This window comes from Populus alba, chromosome 12 (assembly GCF_005239225.2).
Source record: "Populus alba chromosome 12, ASM523922v2, whole genome shotgun sequence".
Classification (NCBI taxonomy): domain Eukaryota; kingdom Viridiplantae; phylum Streptophyta; class Magnoliopsida; order Malpighiales; family Salicaceae; genus Populus; species Populus alba.
In genome coordinates, this window is record NC_133295.1 from 11,107,514 (window position 1) to 11,132,073 (window position 24,560).

At 32.5% G+C, this 24,560-nt stretch overlaps 2 protein-coding genes across 2 annotated transcripts; both read left to right on the top strand.

The window, feature by feature from the left end:
- The first annotated feature begins 3,310 nt into the window (after positions 1–3,310).
- Positions 3,311–7,560, top strand: LOC140956233 (uncharacterized). The gene is made up of 6 exons (XM_073412933.1): positions 3,311–4,523; positions 4,650–4,714; positions 4,853–5,025; positions 6,120–6,526; positions 6,608–6,739; positions 6,824–7,560. Exons 1-6 carry the CDS (start codon positions 3,311–3,313, stop codon positions 7,558–7,560), a joined length of 2,727 nt encoding a protein of 908 aa, XP_073269034.1.
- Positions 7,561–8,917: 1,357 nt separating this feature from the next.
- LOC118044774 (uncharacterized) lies at positions 8,918–11,117 on the top strand. Its single transcript, XM_035053245.2, has 2 exons — positions 8,918–9,037; positions 9,136–11,117. The coding sequence occupies exon 2, from the start codon at positions 9,206–9,208 to the stop codon at positions 10,196–10,198; it is 993 nt and encodes a 330-aa protein (XP_034909136.1). The 5' UTR covers positions 8,918–9,037; positions 9,136–9,205; the 3' UTR covers positions 10,199–11,117.
- The last annotated feature ends 13,443 nt before the right edge of the window (positions 11,118–24,560 follow it).

A 24,560-nucleotide genomic window follows, 5' to 3' on the forward strand; every position in this document is an offset into this window, starting at 1 on the left:
TAACTTTTCAGAAAGACCTAATATTTTTAAATCTTATTTTTTAAAAAAACAATTATGTTAAAAAAATTAACCCACGGCATCGCTCGGGTCATGTATCTAGTATTTAAATATAGCTTGATCTTATTATTGTATCTGTCTCATGGATTTCTACGTTGAGCCTATACATAGGACACATTAGTAGACAATGACAATGAAAAATCAATGAATGGCTTAGATAGTAGACCCGATCATAGATACACTTAGCAAAAGTCTTGGGATCGGTCAATTCAAGTTAACTATTTTATTCGAAACAATATTGTTTTTGTTTTAATTTTTTTATTTTATTTTTAAAAAAATTGACAAGTGACACCTAGATTTAGCTAAATCAATCATAAAATAAGTCAATATATTCAATCACTCGAGTATGATCAAAATAATATCCAAATTAGTTTGAGATAAAACCTAACCTAGATTAACCTAGTGTTATATTATATAGTGTAATAATCAAGCTAGGGTTGCATTTGAAAACACGGACCAACCACACTTCTAACAAATTTATTTTATTTTTTTGTATATTATGAATCGTTTTGATACGCTGATTTCAAAAATAATTTTTAAAAAAATAAAAAAAAAATTATTTTAATGCATTTTAACACAAAAGGCATTTTAAAAAACAATCGCAACTATACTTTCAAACATACCCGTCGACTTTAATTTTTTTTTCAAAAAGTAAGTTGGATCATCAAGAACACCCCAACATCAAAATAAAGTTTAGCTTTGAGCTCACTAAACCTTATATAAAAACATGTATAAAATGTTTGGTAGTTGTGTGATTGTGGCTGCTTTTCAAAATGCTTTTTACTTGAAAATACATTAAAATAATATATTTTTATTTTTTTAAAAAATTATTTTTGATATCAGCGAATCAAAATGATTTAAAAACACCAAAAAATATTAATTTGAAGCAAAAAAAATAATTTTTTTTAAATTTTTTTCAAAAGCGCTTTTAAAATGAAAAAAATAAACATTATTTTATGAAACTCAGTTAAAAAAACATGTAAAACCTGCTTCATAAAAACTGCATTTCAAACTCAATTTTTTAGTGGACCCCGCAGTATAAAACACATTTTTTACAATTACTAAATATCTTGCTGTGTTTGTTTCACCGCAAACATAAAAATAATGCAAAACAAACGCAGCCTTAATGTGGTTAACATAAAAGAGACACGGTGTAAGATCCTAAATATGATTTTAGCTAGAGCTTCTAGTCTTTCATACTTAGCCTTTTGCTAATGGAGGTGTCTTACTACATAATTAAAAGAATTGAGGATGTGGAAAGTGCCTTAAAAGACATAGAAAAAAGAGGGAGAATATACATATCAATCTAGAGGACATGTCTGATAAAAGAATGATGAATAGGAACTAGAATTAGGGATGAAGAGGGTTCCTCGATACAAGAGTAATTAATCATATAATATCATTATTAGTTAACAAATTTAGATTTAAAACATCCGGGAATGGCCTTAAGTGATTCAAATAAAGATAGAATATAATACGTTATAAAAAGAAGGAAAAAATCGAAGGAAAACACATATTTTCTTTTTTTAGGATTATAATACAAAACACTCTTTTTACCTAAGGCATATACTAGGAAAACACATCGTGTTTCTTAAAGAGAAACTTAGTTCGTCCATGAGAAGGAAGATACATAAAATAACCATGCCCAAACTATACATTAAAGCCTAATATAGGGATTTTCCATATAATTTAAAGAATGAGGATGTGTTGTCTCAGATTGAGGAATTTTAATGATTAATAAGATATATAATAGTTTGAATAACCTCAACCAATAAAGAAGTAAGAACATATGAGTCAATTAACAATACACAAGAAAATTCTAAAATATGATAATTTTTTTTTTCATTTAGTAATATCATTTTATTGGGGAGGGTAAGGATAGGATTTGTCATGAAATACTTTCTTTTTTTTCCCTTGAAGAAGTTTCTAAAAATTAATTGACATGCACTCTCCCCTTGAATTAGAACGCAATGCTTTGATAGTTTTTGAGAAATGAGTGGCAATAAGATTAACAAATTGATGAAAGACATCAATTACTTCAAATTAAGGTTAGTAGTTGTTGTTTGCTCATCAACATGGCATGAAAAGGCTCATATTCTTTTCTAAGTTTCATGAGAAATTGATATCATTTAGATTTATCATGAATCTTTTCTACTAAGGAAATTGCATCTATGGAGACCTTATCATATTCAAAAGATGCATATATATAAAACTAGAATAATAGTCTTGACTAGTTTATCACACCGTGCATATTTTTGAAGATGATGTTCATGTTGAAATCTCCTCGCATTATCTTTCAAATGATAAACCATTTTTAAATAATTTCACATGTCAAAAGCAATTTGATAATGTCACAGCCCGATCTAATCTACTAGATATTGTCTACTTTAAGTTTTATTATTATCATGAATTGGTTTTTGATGACCACGCATGGTTGCAAAACACGCCTGACAAGTCAACAACCAGCATTATTAATAAAACCAGATACTTACTTCTTACTTGCTGATATAAGATATTACAGATAAGGGTAGATTCAATGTTATATGTGATTCAACTTCTCCCAAGTCCCAACTGATAAATTGAGCATTATTTGAAATTCATCAATCTTGATAATCGAGATTCCTTGATTTTGTTTCAATTCCTTCTATATAGCCCCCGCAATTCTTTTATTTGAATAAAATTTCTTAATTGAAACTCCCAAAGTGAGTGTTATTAAGCTCTCGCTAATGCTATTGCTGAATTATAATGGGTTCAATTTCTTCTTCATGATCCTGGTGATTCGGGTATAATTCCTCATTTTCTTTGATTAACGATAACTTAGAAGCAAATCCAATCTTTCATGCTTTCATGGAGCATATGGATATTGATTCCCACTTCATCCATGACATGGTAGCTCGTAAAGATCTTGAAGTTCAATTTGTTGCCTCCAATGATTAGACTGCAGATATATTCACCAAGCCTCTTTTCTTATTAGAGGATGACTCATCAATACACCACGTCACAGCAGAGAAGGATGGCATGGTTACCTGAATTCTGTTACTCTGTTATTTATTCTTTAATTGCATTTGTAAAGCACTATACATAAAGGGTAGCATTGATATTGCATGGGATAAGTTAGTTAGAATATTCTTTGCCTGCTGTATATATTTCGACGAGCTGTATTATTCAATACACAAGAGAAAACTTCTCTTTACAATTCTGTTTTTCCTCTACTTCACATTCGTTTGTTATATGGTATCAGAGCAGCCGATCAATGGCCAACGCTCCTAAAGAAACTGATTCTCAGTCTTTCAATGATACAAACCCCACAAACAAATATCTCAATTTTTCTGATCCTTTCAATCCATTCCGAATTGAGAATGGTGATAATCCAGCTGCTGCTCTTGTTTCTGAACTCTTAACTGCTGATAATTATGTCAGTTGGTCTCGTGCGATTTCTCGAGCTCTTCGCGCGAAGAACAAACTTGCTTTTGTTAATGGTACATTGTCTAAACCTACTGATATCTCAGATCCTCTTTTTGAAGCTTGGGAGAGATGCAACGACTTGGTTGTTTCATGGCTACAAAATTCTGTAAGTCCTTCTGTCAAATCCAGCCTTGTTTTAGTTGAGGATTCAAGAGTATTATGGCTGGAACTCAGAGATCGTTTTACTCACCAAAATGGCCCTCGAATCTTCCAACTTAAACGTGATTTAGCCAGCTTATCTCAAAACCAAGATAACATCAGTACCTATTTTGGTCACCTCAAAACATTATGGGATGAACTTGCTATCTATGACCCTCTTCCCGATTGTTTGTGTGGAAAATTAAAAATCCTTCATGATCGTTATGACCGTGATTGTGTCATTCAATTCCTTATGGGTTTATCTGATGCATACTCAAACAGTAGAGATCAGATCATGCTACTTGATCCTGTCTCATCCCTTAACCGTGTGTTCTCCATGATCCAACAACAAGAACGACAACATTTGATGATTCCTTCTATCAAAACCCCTGACCTTATGGCAATGATGGCCAAACCAATTTTTACCTCCAGCAAAAATTTCTCCAAGTCTACTTCCCAGAAAACTAATCGCCCATACTGTTCTTATTGCAAGCTTCCTGGTCATTCTCTTGAAAATTGTTTCAAGGTTGGAAATGTTGATCCACCACAATGCACTCATTGTAATATGACTGGCCATATTGCGGACAAATGTTATAAATTGCATGGCTACCCACCTGGTCACAAACTTTATACAAGAAATAATAGTAAAGGTATTGCAGCAACTGTTACTCAATCCCGAGCACTCTCAGATGATGATCATGAGGAAGATTCAATTGAATCAATGATGCTTACCAGGAGTCAATACCAACAATTACTTTCTCTTTTGCATTCCAAGGAGACTAGTTCAGCCATGGCTTCACTATCTGTTACACAACCATCTTCTTCCACTCCCAATCCTCATGTCAGCAACTCTCGTGTTTCTGGTATGGCTACTTGCTTCAGTACACGCACACACTCATCTTCTCACACACACATCTCACCTTGGATTATTGACACTAGTGCCACAGATCATATGATCTGTTGTACCTCCCTTTTTACGTCTATCACAGCCACTGTTTCCTACCAAGTTAAACTTCCAAATGGCCAAGATGTTCCTGTTACTCACATTGGTGTCGTAAGATTATCTAAGCATCTTGTCTTACACCATGTTTTGTGTGTGCCTTCCTTTAACTTCAACTTGCTTTCTGCCAAGCAACTTACTCAACATCATTCTTGTTGTCTCATTTTTCTATCCAATGCTTGTTTTTTTCAGGACTTAACATTATGGACAACGATTGGGATGGGTGAAGTTAGAACTGGTCTGTATCACCTTCTCAGGTCTCGGGTGTCACCCTCTGCTTTGGTTGATGCATTGCCTCATCTCCATCCTTCACCTTCATTTCCTTCTGCTTCCGCTACTCACACTACTTCCTTATGTGATTTATGGTATTATCGTTTAGGACACATTTCCCTTTCTAGATTAGCTTTAATCACTGATCCCAATATCACACATAATCAAACATTTCATAATCCAATACCATGTTCCATTTGTCCTTTGGCTAAGCAGCGACGTGTTTCTTTTCCAACTTCTACACATTCTGCCTTACATAAATTTGATCTTGTCCACTGTGATATATGGGGTCCTAACTCAGTTATTGCAGTGGATGGTTCACGTTTCTTTCTTACAATTGTTGATGACCACTCTCGGACAACATGGGTTTATATGCTTAGAAATAAATCTGATACCAGGTCTTGTTTTATGGCCTTTTACAGTTTAATTGAAACTCAATTTCACACTAAAATCAAAACCATTAGAACTGATAATGGAGCTGAGTTTCGCATGACATATTTTTTTCAAGCTAAGGGCATCATCCACCAAAAGAGTTGTGTCGACACACCCCAACAAAATGGCAGGGTTGAGAGAAAACATCAACATATAATGAATATTGCCCGTGCCTTAATGTTTCAATCGCACCTTCCTCCCCAATATTGGACTGACTGTGTTCTCACAGCAACCTACCTTATTAATCGAACTCCTACCCCTCTTCTTCATAACAAAACACCCTATGAATATCTCTTCCACACTTCTCCTCAATACAAACACTTGAGAGTTTTTGGTTGCCTTGCCTATGCCTCTACCTTGTCACAAGGGCGTAAGAAGTTTGATCCTAGAGGCAAGCATGTGTGTTTTTAGGCTATCCTTTTGGGGTTAAAGCATATAAATTACTTGATATACAAACTGATCACATTTTTTTATCCCGTGATGTTCATTTTCATGAATCTATTTTTCCCTTCCATCCTCATTTTTCACCTTCTGTTTCACCTTCCCTCTCTATTCCTACTCTACCATCATCTCCTCCATTACTCCCCACCATTACTCCCTCACCTGTCATTACTAATTCCCAGTCTTCCTCTCCATATTTTTTAGCTCCGAGTTCTCCTCTTTCTCCTCCTTCCCCACCACAGTCTTTACATCCTTCACCTGAATTACCTCATACTCCCTTACCTTCTCCCTCTACTTTAGTTTCCCCTTCTCGCAGGCCAACCAGAACTCGGCGCGCTCCTGAGTACCTGCAGGATTACCATTGTCATCAGACTGCTCTAACTCCTCCTATCCCACCGTTGGACCAGCTGTTATGTTCCCCTTCAGGTACTGCTTCCCCCCTTCATAATACTATTTCTTACCAGTATTTTTCTCCTTCTTATAAAGCTTTTTCAACTACTATTTCCACTCATATTGAACCAAGAACATATAAGCAAGCTCTTAAAGACCCTGGATGGTGTAAAGCCATGGACACTGAATTAGCAGCCTTGGAGGCCAATCACACTTGGCAGATTACGGATTTACCTCCTGGCAAAGTTCTCATTGATTGCAAATATGTTTATAAAATTAAGTATCATTCTGATGGGAGTGTTGAACGTCTTAAAGCAAGACTTGTGGCTCGCGGTTTCACCCAACTTGAGGGAGTGGATTATCAATAGACTTTTTCTCCTGTGGCTAAGTTGGTTACCGTGAGGTGTCTCTTAGCTACTGCCTCAGTTAAAGGTTGGCATTTACATCAATTCGATGTAAATAATGCGTTTTTGCATGGGGACTTGCATGAAGATATCTACATGAATAAACCTCCTGGCTACACCAAAGGATCCCCTACTCAAGTCTGTAAATTGCTCAAAAGCTTGTATGGTCTCAAACAAGCTTCAAGGCAATGGTATTCTAAATTTTCTAATGTTCTTTTTGCTGCAGGTTTCTCTCAATCCAAGGCTGATTATAGCCTTTTCACCCGTGACATTAATGGCACTTTTGTTGTTATTCTTGTTTATGTCGACGATATACTGGTTGCAAGTAGTGACATTACTGTTGTGCAAGAATTGAAATCCATTTTTCACAAGCATTTTCAGATCAAGGACCTTGGCCCTTTACGCTACTTTCTCGGCATAGAGGTTGCAAGATCCTCCAAAGGCATTTATATTTGCCAACGGAAATATACATTGGATATTCTTGCAGATTCTGGCACCTTAGGCAGCACCCCTGCTAAGGTTCCAATGCAACAAAATCTCAACCTTACTCAGACCACAGGCACTCCCTTATCTGATCCCAGTATTTACCGATGTCTTATTGGCAGGCTCCTTTATCTTACAGTCTCTCGGCCTGATATTTGTTATAGTGTCAACAATTTGAGCCAATTCATGGCTAATCCTACTGATGCACATTTACATGCAGCTCACAAAGTTCTTTGTTACCTTAAGGGTGCACCAGGTCAGGGGCTTTTATTTTCCAGTTCTTCCTCTTTACATCTTGAGGCTTATTGCGATTCTGATTGGGCTTCTTGCCCTGATACCAGACGTTCTATTAGTGGCTACTGTATTTTTCTTGGCTCTTCCTTGATCTCATGGAAATCTAAGAAACAATATGTGGTCTCTAAGTCTTCGGCAGAGGCCGAATACCGTTCCATGGCTGTCACCTGCACTGAATTATCCTGACTGAAATACATTATGTCTGCACTCCATGTCCAACATCTACAACCAGTTTTCTTACACTGTGACAACCAAGCTGCTATCCATATTACGGCAAATCCAGTATTCCATGAGAGGACTAAACACATTGAACTCGACTGCCATCTTATTCGAGATCAGATTCAGGCTGGCCACGTCTGCACTCGTTATATCTCCAGCTCTAATCAACTTGCTGATATCATGACAAAGGCTCTATCATCCTCTGTTCTCAATTTTCATTTATCCAAGATAGGCATCGTAAATTTTTACTCTCCATCTTGCGGGGGGGTATTAGAGGATGACTCATCAATACACCACGTCACAGCAGAGAAGGATGGCATGGTTACCTGAATTCTGTTACTCTGTTATTTATTCTTTAATTGCATCTGTAAAGCACTATACATAAAGGGTAGCATTGATATTGCATGGGATAAGTTAGTTAGAATATTCTTTGCCTGCTGTATATATTTCGACGAGCTGTATTATTCAATACACAAGAGAAAACTTCTCTTTACAATTTTGTTTTTTCTCTACTTCACATTCGTTTGTTACATTTCTCGCCATGGTTTATGCTTCTATCATCCAAGTTGAATGTGGCACCTTCAACTTACATGGGTGTATTGAAGCAATCTAATCCAACATAGTCATAGGCCAATTATCTGTTATATTATTCTATTGTATTTATTATATTGTACAAATACCATTAAAGTAAGCTAGACATATGCTTGTATAAGAGACATGTTTCCTTTGTTCTTTTTAATTTTCTTTTCCATCTCTGTCAAACTGCAGATACTGGGCTTGCTGGCTCGTGAAGACTGCAAAACCTCTCTGTCCTAGGACCCAAAATGGCAACCGTAGATTTCACAGACCTTTTCAGCTGTCCCTAGATTCCTCTCCTACACCACGAAAGTGCTGAAACCTGACCACCCACAAATCAAACTATATTAATTTTTTTATCAAATGATAAAAAAAAATCCTGTAAGACCCACATTGGAAAGCCAACTTCTCGATGATTCAATTTTTTAAAGTTTTGACTGGTCATATCTTTTACTCCTCCTATCTCATGTGCTGTCATGCTTCCAAGGATTCTACCAACGTACGTAGAAATCTATACTCTCAATCTGGTGACAATGGCCTTCTCTTCTTTTAACCATGCATGGGATGCGTATTTTAAGTGTGTGTGTGTGTGTAGACTGAGCAAAAACACCTTGGATTCATTAAAGCTGTCTTGCTAAAAAGAAAAGAAGAAGGAAATTTTTTTTTGAAAAAGGTCATGAAAACAAAGGAAACAAAACAAGTTTATAAAATACAAAATCCAGGTAAGAGCAGTTAAAGCGTAATTGAATATAAAAAGGGGTGTTCTCCTTCACTCACTTTCACAGTTCACTCAGTATTTCTTTATTTCCATTAATGCTGCCAAGAAAACCTCTGGCACTATCTGTGACTTGATAACATCTTGTAACCAGTAAGATCTCTCTCTCTCTAATTATGTAAGCAAGATCAGTTTTTATCCAGCTCATGACTCATTCTCATCTTGTTGTCGTACTTCTATTTGTTGTTCAGTTCTGCTCTATACTAGGCTAAACTACCAAGTATTTCCATTGAAGTAGAGCAAATCTTGAAGTTAATTACAATGCTAGACCATCCAATTGGGATCCCTGCTTGCTTTACATCCGGTGAGAAGGTAACTGATGATCCTGCCACAGTAACCAGGTCAGGGCAGAGTGTTTTCGTGTCTGTTTATCGTACAAAGATTGCTGATCAGTGTCGTTTGATCACAATAAGATGGTGCAAGAATCTGTTGCTCCATGGTCTATCAGTATCGATTGAAGGTCCTGAGGGAGAGAGCCACCACACCTGCAAAGTGGAGCTGAAGCCTTGGTATTTTTGGAGGAAACAAGGCTCCAAACGGTTTGTAGTGGAGGCCGGTAAAGCTGTGGATATCTTCTGGGACCTCAAGGCTGCAAGATTCAATGGTGAAACTGAGCCTAATTCTGAGTACTATGTCGCTGTTGTTTGCGATGAAGAGGTTGTGCTTCTTCTTGGTGATCTAAAGAAAGATGCTTATAGGAAAACTGGTTGTAGGCCTGGTCTTATTGATCCCATTTTGGTTTCAAGAAAGGAGCACATATTTGGCAAGAAGAAGTTCGCTACAAGAATCAAGTTCCATGAGAAAGGTAGGTTTCATGAGATCTCAATCGAGTGCAAGAATAGATGTAATTACAGTGGCAATGGTAGTAATGGGAATTCTATTAACGGGGATGAACCAGAAATGGACATAAGGATCGATGGAGACTTGGTCATTCATGTGAAGCATCTCCAATGGAAATTTAGAGGTAACGAGTCTATTAACCTTCATAAAGTAAGAGTAGAAGTATATTGGGATGTCCATGACTGGCTATTTAGTCCTGGTTTAAGGCATGCTTTGTTTATTTTTAAGCCAATAATGTCATGCACATCTCTATCATCACTATCGACGTCATCTTCATCACCACCATTATCTTCATCGACATTGACACCACTGTCCTCTCAGACAGGACCTGGTTCTGGTTCACTAGAGAGGCTTGATGCAGATGGTGGGTCATTTGATTTTTGCTTGTTTCTCTATGCTTGGAAAGCTGAATGACAGCGATATACAGAAGCACCAACGTTACATCATCATCATCAACACCCAAGAGAATAAGATTGAAAGGAAAAATGGGGTGTTGATGGGATGGGCCAGCAGCATGAGGTAGTGAGGATACAGATTGGCTTAAGACAGTGACAGATGATTTGGTTAAGAAAGGAAATGGGGTCCAATACTGAGGTTGGGAGTTAGCTCCAGCTGGGGTTGAGCAAGTGGGCATAATTGGACAAGACAGATAGCATCACATAACATGGCCAACATTAATTTTTCACATCTAGAGGCATCTTCCTGTCTATCTTCTCAAAATCATCTCTCCCTCTCTCTCTCTCACTTGATCTGGTCTTGAAGTACGAGCAGTTTGCTTTCAGATTATAGTATCAATGGTGTATGCTTCCTTAATTTTATATATAGAGAAAAAATATAACATGTTTTCAGTAGGCTACTGAATGTCTGTATCAGGCAAAACAAGGCAAATGCGTGTGATGATGAGCATAGGGGAGGATTTAGCGGGCTATGGATGACGATGAAGAGACACATGCACGTTTCTATGCATACAAGACCTTTTCACTTGATTTGCTCACTCTTTTCTTCTGCCTTCTCACATTCACTCTCCCATTTATTTACTTATACGAACGCGTAGATTTTTCTGTTCATAATCTTTCCGGGAAACTAAAATCCGGCCCTGACACCTTGACTGGTATTCTTTCTATGGAAACTAGAGATAAACTGGCCTGGTGAATTGAAAAATAAAACCTTTTCAAGGTGCCAATTCTATTAGAATAGACATGTATACAGCAGATTATGTAAAAGCGTATTCGAAGATCCAAGGTAAATGCGTTTTAATCCCGTATATATATTGCTCGGACTCAGATTCATATCTGACATGATCTGTGCATCCAAGGTAAGAATTTTAACCTATGGCAAGGCTTCCAAATTGAGAGTGGTCAAGTGGACATAATATTCTAGGAAGGCAGGGGTTTTTGGCTGTTTTGAAGTCTCAAAAAATTAAAAATTAAAAAAAAAAAACCATAGCATTGAATCGTTTTTCATGGTGTTCGATGTTTGAATCTCAACCATACAAATTTGACATGGGACGTGTAATAATTGACATTAATAAGTATTCTATAAGCCGAATTCTATAAGGATTGAGTTTGTTTTCATGGCCAAATTAGATCTAGAAATTGTTAAAATAAATTCTTTATTTTTCTTAGTGATTTTATTTTCTTATTTAATTTATAAATCCTAATGATAATTGAATTTTATTAGCAATGCAACTTTCAATAATTATTTCTTTTCTATAAAAATTCAGGTCAATGACTAGGTATAAATAAGGATATAACGTTATTTTTTGAATAGATTATTAGATTAAACGTATTAAAAGATTTAATCAGAACTTTTTAGTTTAGAGTTTTATATATAGTATAAGGATTGTAATTTCTCTATAATTTAGGGCTATAATTTTTAGAGCTTGAGAATGTCTAACCTTTTATCTTTTTTTTATATGTTGTGTCAATTTATATAAAGCATGTTGACATGTCTAATGAAGGAAGGTATTGACAATATCATCCCATCCGGCGAGACAAATCAAGGAGTGGAGTCTATGTGGAGCCCTATAAGGCTCAAGAGGTAGCATAAACAACTCTATTGCAAAGATTTTATAGGTTGCATCAATTGTTAAGCAAACAAGAAAACATATAGATCTTAATGAGAAAATGAATATGTTTAGAGACTTACCTCGAGGTAGACCAAACCATAAATATATTCTTGCAAACCTATATAAACATCATATTTACATACAGAGTGGTGTTTACAAACGACAATGCACTGAAGACTTGGTTTATTGTCATCCTTTTCGTTGATGCATTTCCAATTTTAATGAAATTCTTCTTTTTTTTATAGGAAACTTTTTTAAGAAAAGATTTATAGGCATCATATCTATATGATCTGTTGTTTACAAATCTAGATTCCAATAAAATGAGAGTGATAGAAAAATTAGATTTGGGTGTTTTTGGGTTCAAAAATTCATTTTTTAATCTATTTGACACAAAAAACCAAAAAAACACCTTAAAAATCTCAATAACCTAGATTCCAATCACTTAAGGTGGCAGGAGAATCAAGTTGGGGTGCTTTTGAGTTCAAAAGTCTATTTTTTTAACCTATTTCACACAAAAAATAAAAATAAAAAAACACCTTAGTAACCTCAATAAACCAATCTTTCAACTCAAAACACCCTTAAATTGGTTCAAAAAACACAAAATCAAACCAAAAAGAATTCTCTCTCGAGCTTAATGTACTTTTTCAGGTAAGATAAAGGTAAGAAACCATCATCATCAAATTCCTCTCGTCGAATGAAATCATCTAACACCAATCTTGGCTGTTTTTATTGTTAAAATAGTGACAATTGAAACCTTTCTCTCTCTACCGTTATTTTCTGGTGAATTTCTCTCTTGTTTCTCAAACCTATAGATTTAAAATTGAACAAAATGAATTTTTATACAAAAATAATATTTGTTGTAAATCTAGGGTTAGCTATATATTCTCACCGTGTTTTACATTTTAATCATCTATCTTTTAATGCTAGAAGTTTTGAGTCGATTGCAAAACAAGTTTGAGCTAGCACATATATTTTTGGTCATTCTTATGATCGTTAAAATGTTGTCTTCTCATGCTTAACTTGAAAAGAAACACTTTTGTAAGGCACTCCTATCTGGAAACACTCGAGCAAAGTAGTTACAAACAAATGAGATCTACTTTTGGAATTCATAATAAAATTAATCAACTCCCTGTATTATGAGACATTGTTTTTTCTGGCTCAATATGCATCACATAAATTACACAGATTATATACGTAGCTCTAACAAACAAATGTTGGCTTAGAGTTGGACCCAATACATATGTGAGGAGCAACTTATCATTATAGAATGGTAAACTATAATAAACATAGCTAATTACAGGATGTCTAAAGATTTAATATTATTAATAGCTATATTTATATTACAGAATATGAACGACAAAATACTTTCTTTTGATGACAATGAGATGATGTTGCCAATGAGACTATTTAATTCTTTCTAACATTTTTGTTTAAAACAAATAATAATAATAAATTACGCTTAATAGACATTTTTCTTCAGTAAAACCAGATGCCCAATAATAATAATGATAAATCTAATTAGAATTAACAAAAAACTAATTCTAGTAAGAAAATTAATGTGGACAAGGCGCACGTAATTCACGGTGGATAGGAACACAAAAATTACATATTTGCCCTTGATCATGAAAATCAATTAACTAACCTTGAAGGGTAAATGAGTATTTTCATGGGGTTCATTAACATGACCTAATTACCTTGGTAAAAATACTATGGACAAGGTATAATTCACTATAGAATAGAGTAATAAAATTACATTTTTACCCTTAACCATGAAAATCAATGAACTAGTCTTGGGGTGTAAATGAATCTTTTCAAAAGGTTCATTAGCCATTCTTGGATTGATTGAGGGAAGTGCAGTCTTTTGTGTTTTTTTTTACATAGTAAAATGACTTAATTACTCCTAAAAGATTAAAAAAATAAATTCAATAGCCTTATAAAGGCTTTTTTTGGGATTCCATTTTTCAAAGCACATTAAAACTACCATGTTACCCTTAGATTAAAATTAAAACCAGACTCAATGGGCTTTTTTGTACTTTCACATTGGTGTTTTTGTTATTATTAGGTGGGCCAAAAATAGCCTCCCTTGATGTTTTTATATTTGTCATGGTGGTGCCTACCTTTCTGAGTAGCGCGTTTATTATAGTATCTGCTAGTTGCATTTTCTTTTTTCCTTTTCTTTTCCACTAAAAAACTTAATAATAGCCCTTTTTTATGTAAGATATAGTCCTTGTTCTTTTAGTTGTAATTTTTTTATTTGAATAAATTATTTCAATTTGAAAATTGTTTTCAATTTCATCCTTTAATTGTTTTCATGTCTCAAATTTGGTCGACATTCTTTTGATTGCTTATTGTTTTTAATTGAGATGATTTTTAAAATTGATTTTTTTTTTATGATTTCATCTCCTTTAATTTTTTTTTTTCATATCAGGTTTGAATCTCATTCTTTCAATTGTTATTTTTTATTTTGCTTTGGCAAATTTTCTTAATTAGTTGCTTTTTCCGATTTCATCCTTCAATATTAATTTGGTTAGGAATTGAACTTCTTGATTGAGTCCGGGTATAGGATTTCATGGGTCATGAATTTAGGTGATTAACCTAAGTTTAAAAGATTTGCTCAGGTTTACTTTGGTTTTTCATATTATTAAATTAGGATTGTCTATTTTTTAATATTATTAAATTAACCGAGTTTATTACACTCAGTTGTCTTAATGATTGGAGTCTCGATTTTCTTTTTTTTTTATTCCTTAACAAACTCTAGCGTCACCTTAAATGTGTTTCTTTTTAGTGTTCAGAAAAATTTGGTTTGGCCCGCTGCTTAATGTCAACCACTAATATAGGTTTACTAAAGTCACTTTTATTGGGTCCTATTTTTAAACTAACTTTTATTTTTCACTTTTGGTCTTCAATAAATGGTTCATTAGAAATAGACTTTCTAATTTATTTCGATATTGATTCCATGAGTTTATCAAATTCTTTTAAGAAGAGAAGGGATGATAATATCTGAACAACACTAAAGAACCTATTAGAAGTTCTAAATGGGCTAATCATCAGGTTAAGGACAAAGAATCTCAAATATGCATTTAAGGGGCTTATTCAGAGTATTTTGGCTAGGATTAATTTCAAGGAGTCTACATCTTTAACAAGTGATGATCAGACCTTTATTTGGTTTTTCATTAAACTAATATGACTTATCTAAGAATTGACCAAGTTTCGTGGCGTCTTCCATATCTTTCATTCACATCTCTTCATAGGTTTTAGGTGGGGTTTTTTCAGTTACTTATAATCTTGGTTTCTTGGTACAGGTTATTGTTGTGTCAAGCTCAAAGCATGAATTTAGCTTTCTATGGAAATGATTGTTTGATTATGAATTTTTTTGTTTTTATATTCATAAGGTTCACATCAATGACCTTACTTCCCAAATGCTCTATCTTACTATAATAACCAAGCACATACTCAAAACACAAAACAATACCAAGATTAGTTACCACCTATTTTCATGCCCCTTAAAGAGTTATACCAACACCTGATCAAGCTATGACAAATCTTCCATATGCCTCATAGTACCTTATAACCACTTTACCTATATTGGTACAAGTCAAAGGAGAAATGTGATTACCATTTTGAGGGTGATAAGCTACAGCAATAAGACTTGTAATTCATTCAAGAAATGGGTTGGTCTACTTGTTAAACATGGGTGGATAACTTTTGAAAGGGATTTAAATTCACTTAATATTTAATTAATTGTAGATAAAAAAAAAATAAACACTTGTGAAATTGAGTGCAAACCAAATGTTGAGATATTTGTTTCAAACTATGATAACCTTATAGAAAAATAACTAAAATAACATATGAAAAAAAAAAATTCAAAATCAAGTAAATGTTGAAAGATAAAATTAAAAGAAAAATGAAGAAAATGATAGAAGAAAAAGAAGTGGAAATGCAAAAAACAAAAGGTGCAAAAAAAGGTCACCTCCTTTAATGTATTAGGTAAAGGAGTTGAGTTGACATCACCAAGTCTTTTAGATGTATTAGGTAATAAGTCAAAGAAATTTTTAAAAATTAAAACTATTATCCCTTTCTAAAAGTAAGCCAAATATGTTTTAGAAAAATCTTAAACATAAAAATGAATAAGGAATGAACTTAGAATTACTAAGCCTACCAATAAACCCAGGTGTCTACACGTACATAGGCTCCTAATCCTACCTTAAAAAAAAAGATTAAAACAACAAAATAAGATAAAAGCCTGGGATAATTACAAAAAAATACATTATATAGTTTTTTTTTTTCACTTTCCCCGTTAAATCAACCTAATTTTTCAAATCTGATAAAATTATCAAATTACCCTTATATATAAAATATAACACAAGCACCACAAATCTTCTCCCTTTTTTCTAACCTAACAACCTCCTCTTCTCCCCTTAGTTTTGACATCTCAATCACAAATATTAATGACAAATGCTATATAATTATTGTTTAAATGAAGATAAATACAAACAACTCAAAAGATGAATAAAAAACCAAGCTCATTGCTTTTACAACAATATTTATGTGGGAAAATCTAGTTTCCCATCTCACCATGATGAATAAAGAACTATTGAGATTTCTAGCCAAATTAAAGGAGGCTTCACTCTTATTACGTGGGTCTGCTTTTAACAACATAGTTTGGGTAGGTAAGTTATTTGATTTCTAACCAAATAATAATAAAAATAGATGTTTTTAACATCACCTATTAAAGTAGAAAAAAAGTCTTGAATCACAAATAATTTCTTGATAACAACGACTATCTTTAAAAAAAGAAAGACAAAAAAAAAATGAAAAGAAAATAATTTTTCTAATGATTTTGGACCCACCATCATCATTATATTAAAGCTCAAACCCACCACCACCTTACATCAACCACTGCCCATCATGTAATGTTTTTGTTTGAATAATGGGTTTTCAATTTCTTCAATGAACTCAAATTCATGTTTTGGGCAAATTACAGAGTTTTGTCTCCAATCCTGAGTGAAAGGGCTGCACCTATAGCACTAATATGACTACGTAGTTGAAGATGACATCAAATTGAACAAAACCCAAAAACAAATTTGGGTTAGATTTGAAAGATTGGAGCTTTATGGTGTTAGAAACAGGGATGGCTATTGGAGTGGTTTGCAATTAAGGTTACAGGGAAAGATGGAGTCCTAGAACAACAAGATGAAGACCGAGGGAAAGATGAGGATTGTAAGGCTAGTGGCTAGGATTGTGTAAATTTTGCTTTTTATATTCTCAAGTATACTTTCGTAGTAGATCTAATTATTAAATCTAAAGGATTGTCCAAAAAAATGAAAGAAAAAGAAATTTCTCAAGTACACTTTTAATCTAAAGTATAAAGTGTAATGAATTTATAAACTTTAAAGTGTAATTTTTTAAATAATAAAAACAAGGTAAAAAAATGAATAAATTAGATGAGGGTTTTTATTATTATTATTTGTAAATATCCCTATAAAATAACAAAAGGAGTTGGGCATCGTCCATCATCTCCTTCACAATTTGCTCGAAACCGCTACCTCACCTCTTCCATCGCACTTCCGTTGTGTCGGAAAGATATCAAATTCTTGAACCACCTCTTCCTATCTACTCGAGCCTTGCATGAGTCTGAAATAAATTTGTTATTGAGATTTAGAAAGAAGCACCGGTAAAGCTACCTAATAGACGGACCCATGCCTCTAGCTCTCCGACAACAAATGAGAGTTCGAGCGGATTCTCCTTTCAAAACTGCTAGAAGAGCTGACCGGTTTTAACAGTAAACTCTTGCTACAGCTCTAGGCGACCTTGCCAGATTCCGGCCAAATACTTCCCACCACTCTTATGCTAAGGACCCATTTCCGCATGCTTTTGAATCCAAGATTTGTATAAACTTTTCCAAGCTAAAAACTCCAAATCCATCTATCTTTTAGTTTTGAAATTACCTAGTTTAGACCTAATTCATCATAATGGTCGGATTCCACCGATCATCGCCAGATGTGGTTGCCAGTTTTCTCCCATTTTTTAATGAAGGGAAGTAAGTACAGCTTAAGGACTAATATATGAAATATTTGGGTTGTAGAATAGCACATGAAAACATAAACAGAAATTGTTTAGCCATGTGTCATCCATAGAAAAAACAAATACGTTAATATGTAATAAGCTGGTGCATGCAAGCTGGTCCGGACATTCATATTAAATTAAAAAAAAAAAAAACAAATACATTGATAGGTAGAGAAAGTACAGTAGAATTTGCCTGCCTTCCATGTATTATCTCTCGATTTTCCAAATAAAAAAGTAAACTACAGCACCATTTTCTTTTGCCCCCATATTATTTATTACCTCATTAAAACACAGTCATAAACAACATGCAGTGTATGGTAGAAGCCGTCCTAGAGCTACAAGGCGAGCTACTCCACACCATGCCATGCTCTTAATTACTCCAAACATTTTCTCTCCTTTTTGTAGTTGGTACTCTCTAAATTGAAAATAGCTTGCGCAAAAACGTCTCCTCCTAATTACAGGGAGTGTTTTCATCAATACCGAAGCCTAATGTGACGTTGCACGTCTTCTGGAGTTGGATAAAGAGATCTGCATCCGAAGTTTTATCTGAAGGATCCGAAGTTTCAGAAGTGCTGAGAGTTGGTGCATTCTTTCCGAGTATATGAACCGCGATGCAGTCTCTGACACAATGGCATGTTGTTTCTTTCCCAAGGATGATCTTAACCTTTTTGACTATTCGAAGACCGTGACAACATTTGAAAGAGGGGGCACCGACCAAGAAGCCAAGGCGGAGGACATCGGTACATGGATGGAGATTGGAGCTGATAAGTGCGCAATTGGGATCTCTTCCACCACTAGTTCCTGTACACAAGACTAGCAACATAGTCAGGAGAAGCAATGATTTCATGGCAACGCTCAACTGTGCTTTTTTTTTTTCTTCTTTTTTTCTGTATGGTTTGGTGTATCAGGGATCTATGGCTGGGTTCGCCTCTGACGAATACAGAAGGCCTTTTATAGAGAGTATTCAATCTGGACCAGCTGAGCGCTTCCTAAAAAGTTGGCTGTACAAGTTGGGAGTTGAATTCTAAAGAGAAGGGAACTTCAATTGATCTCCCTTATCACTCGCTCAAATTTCTTGTCTATATTTAATCGTGCAGCCATAATAGCAACTTGCATGCTCGATATGTAGGCTTTAGCTACGCGCTGGCACTAGCTAATTACTACGATTTTCTTTTTTTTTTTAATTGTGGTTATGCATATATTTTTTTTTTTTAAGTTTTAAAGTTAATGATTAGATAAGCTTGTAGTAATTTTGAAATTTATAGAATTCGAACTAGTGATTTATATGGAATAAATTTATAACGTGACCAGTTGAGCTATATCCCTCAGAGTTGCTAATTAATACATACTTCCACATATAAAAGGAGGAGAGAGAAAAGCATAAAAAATGGGTTGAAAAAATACAAGTTTACTGGATTTTTATTTTTTAAAAGTATTTTTTTAAATGAATATTTTTTAATTTTAATTTTTTTTTATTTTCAGATGATTTTGATATAATAATAATAATAATAAAAATAATTTTTTTAAAATAAAAAATATAAATTATTTTAATATATTTTTAAATAAAAAATATTTTAAAAAATAACTATTACAGTAATTTTCATATTGTTATTTAAAGGGACAGAGAAAAGTGTTGAAAAATGAAAGCTCATTTATTGTTATTTAACTACCAAGTACATCATGAGGTACTGTATAATTAATGTGTTTTTTTTAAATTAAGTTTTGTTTTAAAATATATTAAAACAAGTTTTATAAATTTTTTTATTTTTAATATTAATATATTAAAATCATCAAAAAATATGTAAAAAAATATTAATTTGATATTTTTTCAAATTAAACATATTTTTAAAATACAATTAAATATAATTTAAAATGTAAAAATAATAAATTCAATCCAAATATTATAAAAAGCAATTTAAAAAAAAACTAATGATGATAAAAATAGAAAAAATAGATTTGTCTTGCTGTGAACTTTGAGCACTTGAAGGTCCATCTACTAATGAATTCTATGTTGAAGGCCATGTCAATGGTGAAGCAGGTGATGATGGCTCAATATTATCCTTCGCCGTTGCTCGATCCGTCTCAGCATATATAGATAACATTCTATGGTAATTAAAACGGTAAAGAAAGAAAAAAGGAAAAGAAAGATCCATGTAGAGTTTAACATTTTATATATTTTCTCGACGATTCTCTTGGTCGGAAAGTAATTAATTGGAATACTAAAATTAAAGGGTCGGTAAAATTGAAAAAAGTTTATAGATTATCAATGTTTCACTTCTAATCCTTTAAAAAAGATTTTGAAAGTCTTCAAAGCAAAAAAGATATTAGCTCTTCAAATATTTATGTAGTATAAACAAAGATTTGGAAAGTCTTAGTCATCAGCAAATGAAAGCCTTTTTATTTTTTTTATAAGATTTTATGTGTCCCATATAGGACTTTTAAGATTTTTAAATCTAGATGGCTTGTCTTTACTTAAAGAAAATGTCTATTGGAAAACAAAATGGCAATTGGCTTTTAATGCAGTAATTAAATGGATTATTTAGATCTGTGATAATATGAAAGGATTTTTATTTGATGGTGGGAACAAAAAGAAATTTTTTATAGCCCTAGTTATCTTGCCTGTGACTTTTCTTTGTTTTCACTTTCTATGAATTTAAAATTTTGCTCCTGTAACAAGACCTCAAAACATCTCTGATCTAATCCAAAAGGAGAGAGGGTCTTGCAAAAGTCCTTCTCGTGCTTTTGTTAGAGATACTCAGGAGAGAGGGAGGTTGATTCAGACCTCTAAGGGTGATGTCCCAGCAGCGTAAGTGTTAAGGATATAGAAAATATTGCTTGCCACTAATTAGGAGAGCACATGACTCAGGTGCTTGACCATATTGATCATAATAACAATTAGATCCTGAGCTTCACCTATGGTTATCTTGAAATTACAGCCCCATCTATATGTATAAAATGGAGTATTTCTTTCCTCTTCAAGGATTCGCGAATGAGGTTTTTAGCTACCACCAACTGAGTCTAGGCTAACTAAATCCCAACAGATGGACAATTTTGTCCTTCTTTGAAAAGTTTTGTAAGATCATCGGGCCGAACCTATAGTTAATGTCTTCAAAAATTGTTACCAATTAGTTACTGACACCAATTGTGACAATAACATGCGTTGGTTTTTTACCTTTACCAACAAAAACAACGACACCATGAAAAATACATTTTCTGGGAAGCCAATGCTTGTCAAGAAGTGGCGGGGGAGATGATTGGTTGTAAGATTCAATAAGACAATCAATCCTAGAGAAGGATTGTAAGTAATCTAGGGCTGCTTTTATTATTGAAAGGTCCCTCCCTCTGAAATAAATAATAAGCCTTATTTGATATCGGAGGAGAAGAAAAACTGTGATATGCTAGCCTCGACTTCAATTGAATATGGAGTAAATAAGATGGCCAAAATTTCTTCCCTGCTCTCTTTTTATCTTTCTGAACTTCCTTCGTTTCGTTTTTGTTTTTGCAGGGCTAATAGCCAAAGAAGAAGAAGAAACTTCAGGAGGGCCTGAGAAAGAGAAACATATGTATGTCTTCTTTTAAATTGTTAGGCACCGTTTGAGTCTACACATAAATTGTACACATATTATTTATAAATGGGTCCATCAAATTTAATCTTGGAGTGAAGTTAAAGATTAAATATATTAATTGCTGCCTATTTAAAACCATTTAATTAAGATTAAATTGCTAAGACGGCTTTCTCTTAACTAAAACTATACTTTGAGGGCTTTTTCTTTTATTATTATTATTTTTTTGTTGACATTTCATCGTTAATAATATGGTCCCTTTCATTATTTTGAGCTGCTGTTGTTGGTACCAATTGCAGCCTAGAATACCACACCAAGCCAATGAGCATTTGCTCCATCCATTAATACGTTTATTATTGGTAATGTTTGGTTTGACGGAGACAACTGAAGTAGGAATCTATGTGAGATAGTAAGAAATAAAAATAAAAACTCATTTTTATCTCAAGTGGAAATGAAATCAATCTTGATACCCTTATGAAAAAAAAAAGAAAAAAAAGATACATAAATAACACATGTCTCTACGTAACCTGTTTTTTACCCCAAAAGAATAATAATAATTTTTTCCACACCCATAAAAAAAAAATTGATTTTTTTAAGGTTATTTTTTTTTTCAGAAAAAACAAAGTTGTCAAGTCAAAAATTGAGATTCCCGTCAAAAACATGACCAAAACATCAAAACCAGATTTATAGGGTCAAAACTGGTTAAAATCAGTTTAACACGATCAAAATCATCTTTTTACAGTTAAAATCAGATTTTCTAATAAAATTGGCTTAGACCATCATTTTCGAGTCAAAATCAGGTGCACCACATTAAAATTTATCACAGTAATCTGATCTATTTATTTTTATGTTTTAAAAATATTTAAAAAAAATAATTTTTTTTTATTTTTTTATTTACTTTAAATTAATATTTTTTTAGTGTTTTCAAATTATTTTAATATACTAATATAAAAATAATTTTTAAAAAATAATAAAAAATATAATATTTTGATATATTTTCTATTAAAATATATTTTAAAAAGCAATTATAACCATATTTTCAAATAAATTAGAGGGTAAATTTATCATTTCACGGCTTAATCATTTTTTGGGTCAAGAAAAGAATTTTTAAGTGAAGTTTAGGTTTTTTACTGTCCTTTCACATCTCTCTTTCTCTCTCTCTCTCTCTCATATATATATATATATATATATATATATATATATATATATATATAAATTAATTTAAAACAAAGACAGCTGTAACAGTGCAATGAGATACACATCCCATCGCACAAAAACGTGAAATAGGAAAACCATTCCTTAAAAAGAACTATAAAATCCTCGTAATATTTAATATGTAATATAAAATAAAAAAACCACTCCTTAAAAATAAAAAAAGAGAAGCATAATAATACATAATAGAAAATAAAAATAAATAAAAATGAATTAACTAATAAAAATATTTATTTTTCAAAAAAATCCTATATTATAAATTATTTTATAAAATCTAATTCAATTTTTACTTTGTTTTTTTAATAGGATTATAACATATATTTTTTTAATATTATATATATATATATAAATAAAATCTTACTCCATTACTTTCCTTTGCATTTTTATTTTTTAATCATATAATCATATAAAATAATAATTTTAAAATTAAAAATTATTAAATACAACCAAATTCATAACTCATTTTACAGATTTAACGAGCTAACCAAAATCAATAAAAAAATATTTTTATCTCAAATTTTTTTTAAAAAAAATTAAAATAATATCTTTAAATTTCTTTAATTAAATTACATTTAGAATCACTAAATCAAATGAATCAGATCAAGCCAACAACAACACAATTTAATTTGAAAGTCATACCATACATTGGCAGCATTGTAGAGCCAAGTCAACCATGGTATACTCTTTGCTTATCATTATTTGTTCTTTTTAATATTTATTGATAAATATAATTATCAATTAATTTAATAATTAAAAATACATTTCAAGTTTTCAATTTAAATCTGGGATTTTTCATAATTTTTTCAAAATTAAAAACGGCCACATATTTTTTCTTTTATGTTAAAATTAATTTTTGATCCTTACCGCAGGGAAAATGAGCATCGGACATCGATACTAGAGTTTACTATAAAAACTTTCCTCTCTCAAGGAACCCATTACGTGTAATTTTCCAATTTGTTTTTTTTTTTTTTTTTTTCTACTCGAGTCGCCCTAATCAGAGGGAACCTGGCTTGATTATCAACGGACTGGATTCAAGGAGTATGACTTTTGGTTGACTTTTGACGAAGCGAACGAATGAGTAATCAACGACGTTGGGCCTTCATTATGTTACTGATCATTGACCTGGACCATGTTTCATGGGCTGCTTGTTTTTTTAAGTAGAAATCGCGTTTTCAGATTTAATTATTTTTACTCTAAATTAGTTTTTTTATATTTTTTATTGTTTTGATATCTAGATATTAAAAATAATTTTTTTAAAAATATTAATTTTATATATTTTATAAAAATAAATATCTTAAAAAATGACCGTTATCAATGACTAAAATTTAATATAGGAGAATAATGGGTAGCCCAATTAGTGACTATATAATATAAAATTGGAGTCAAGTTGAGGGACAAGAAGGCACTCACTCGTATAATAACAGAGCTTTACCATTTTCCTCTTCCTTTCCAAATCCATTCTATTTGGCTTTTCCCTCTATGTTTAGATCAGCAACTTTCCTTGATTCGAGCTTGACTGGTAGTTGTAGTTATTTTTTAAATAATTTTTTATACTAAAATATATATAAATATTTTTTTTTTATTTTTAAAAAATTATTTTTAAAATTAGCATATCAAAATGATTTAAAAATACTAAAAATATATTAATTTAAAATTAATAAAATATAAAAAAAGTAAATTTTTTTAAAAATACTTTTAAAATACAAAAAATCATTTAATCTCTTGGAGAAGCTAGGGGACAACCCAACCCATAGAAATGGTCCACTTACAAAAAAGTCTACGAAGAATGAAATGTCCTCGGTACGTATACGTATACCAACACCCTCTACATCCACTATAAAATTAAAAAAAAAAATAAAAAAAACAC

What these genes read in the sequence shown, in the direction of transcription:
- LOC118044774 (XM_035053245.2), top strand. Translation starts at nt 9,206, where the DNA reads ATGCTAGACCATCCAATTGGGATCCCTGCTTGCTTTACATCCGGTGAG.
- LOC140956233 (XM_073412933.1), top strand. Translation starts at nt 3,311, where the DNA reads ATGGCCAACGCTCCTAAAGAAACTGATTCTCAGTCTTTCAATGATACA. An exon ending in CTGTTACTCACATTGGTGTC is followed by an intron (nt 4,715 to 4,852) that starts GTAAGATTATCT and finishes TGTTTTTTTCAG; the next exon opens with GACTTAACATTATGGACAAC. An exon ending in AGCAAGACTTGTGGCTCGCG is followed by an intron (nt 6,527 to 6,607) that starts GTTTCACCCAAC and finishes GGTGTCTCTTAG; the next exon opens with CTACTGCCTCAGTTAAAGGT.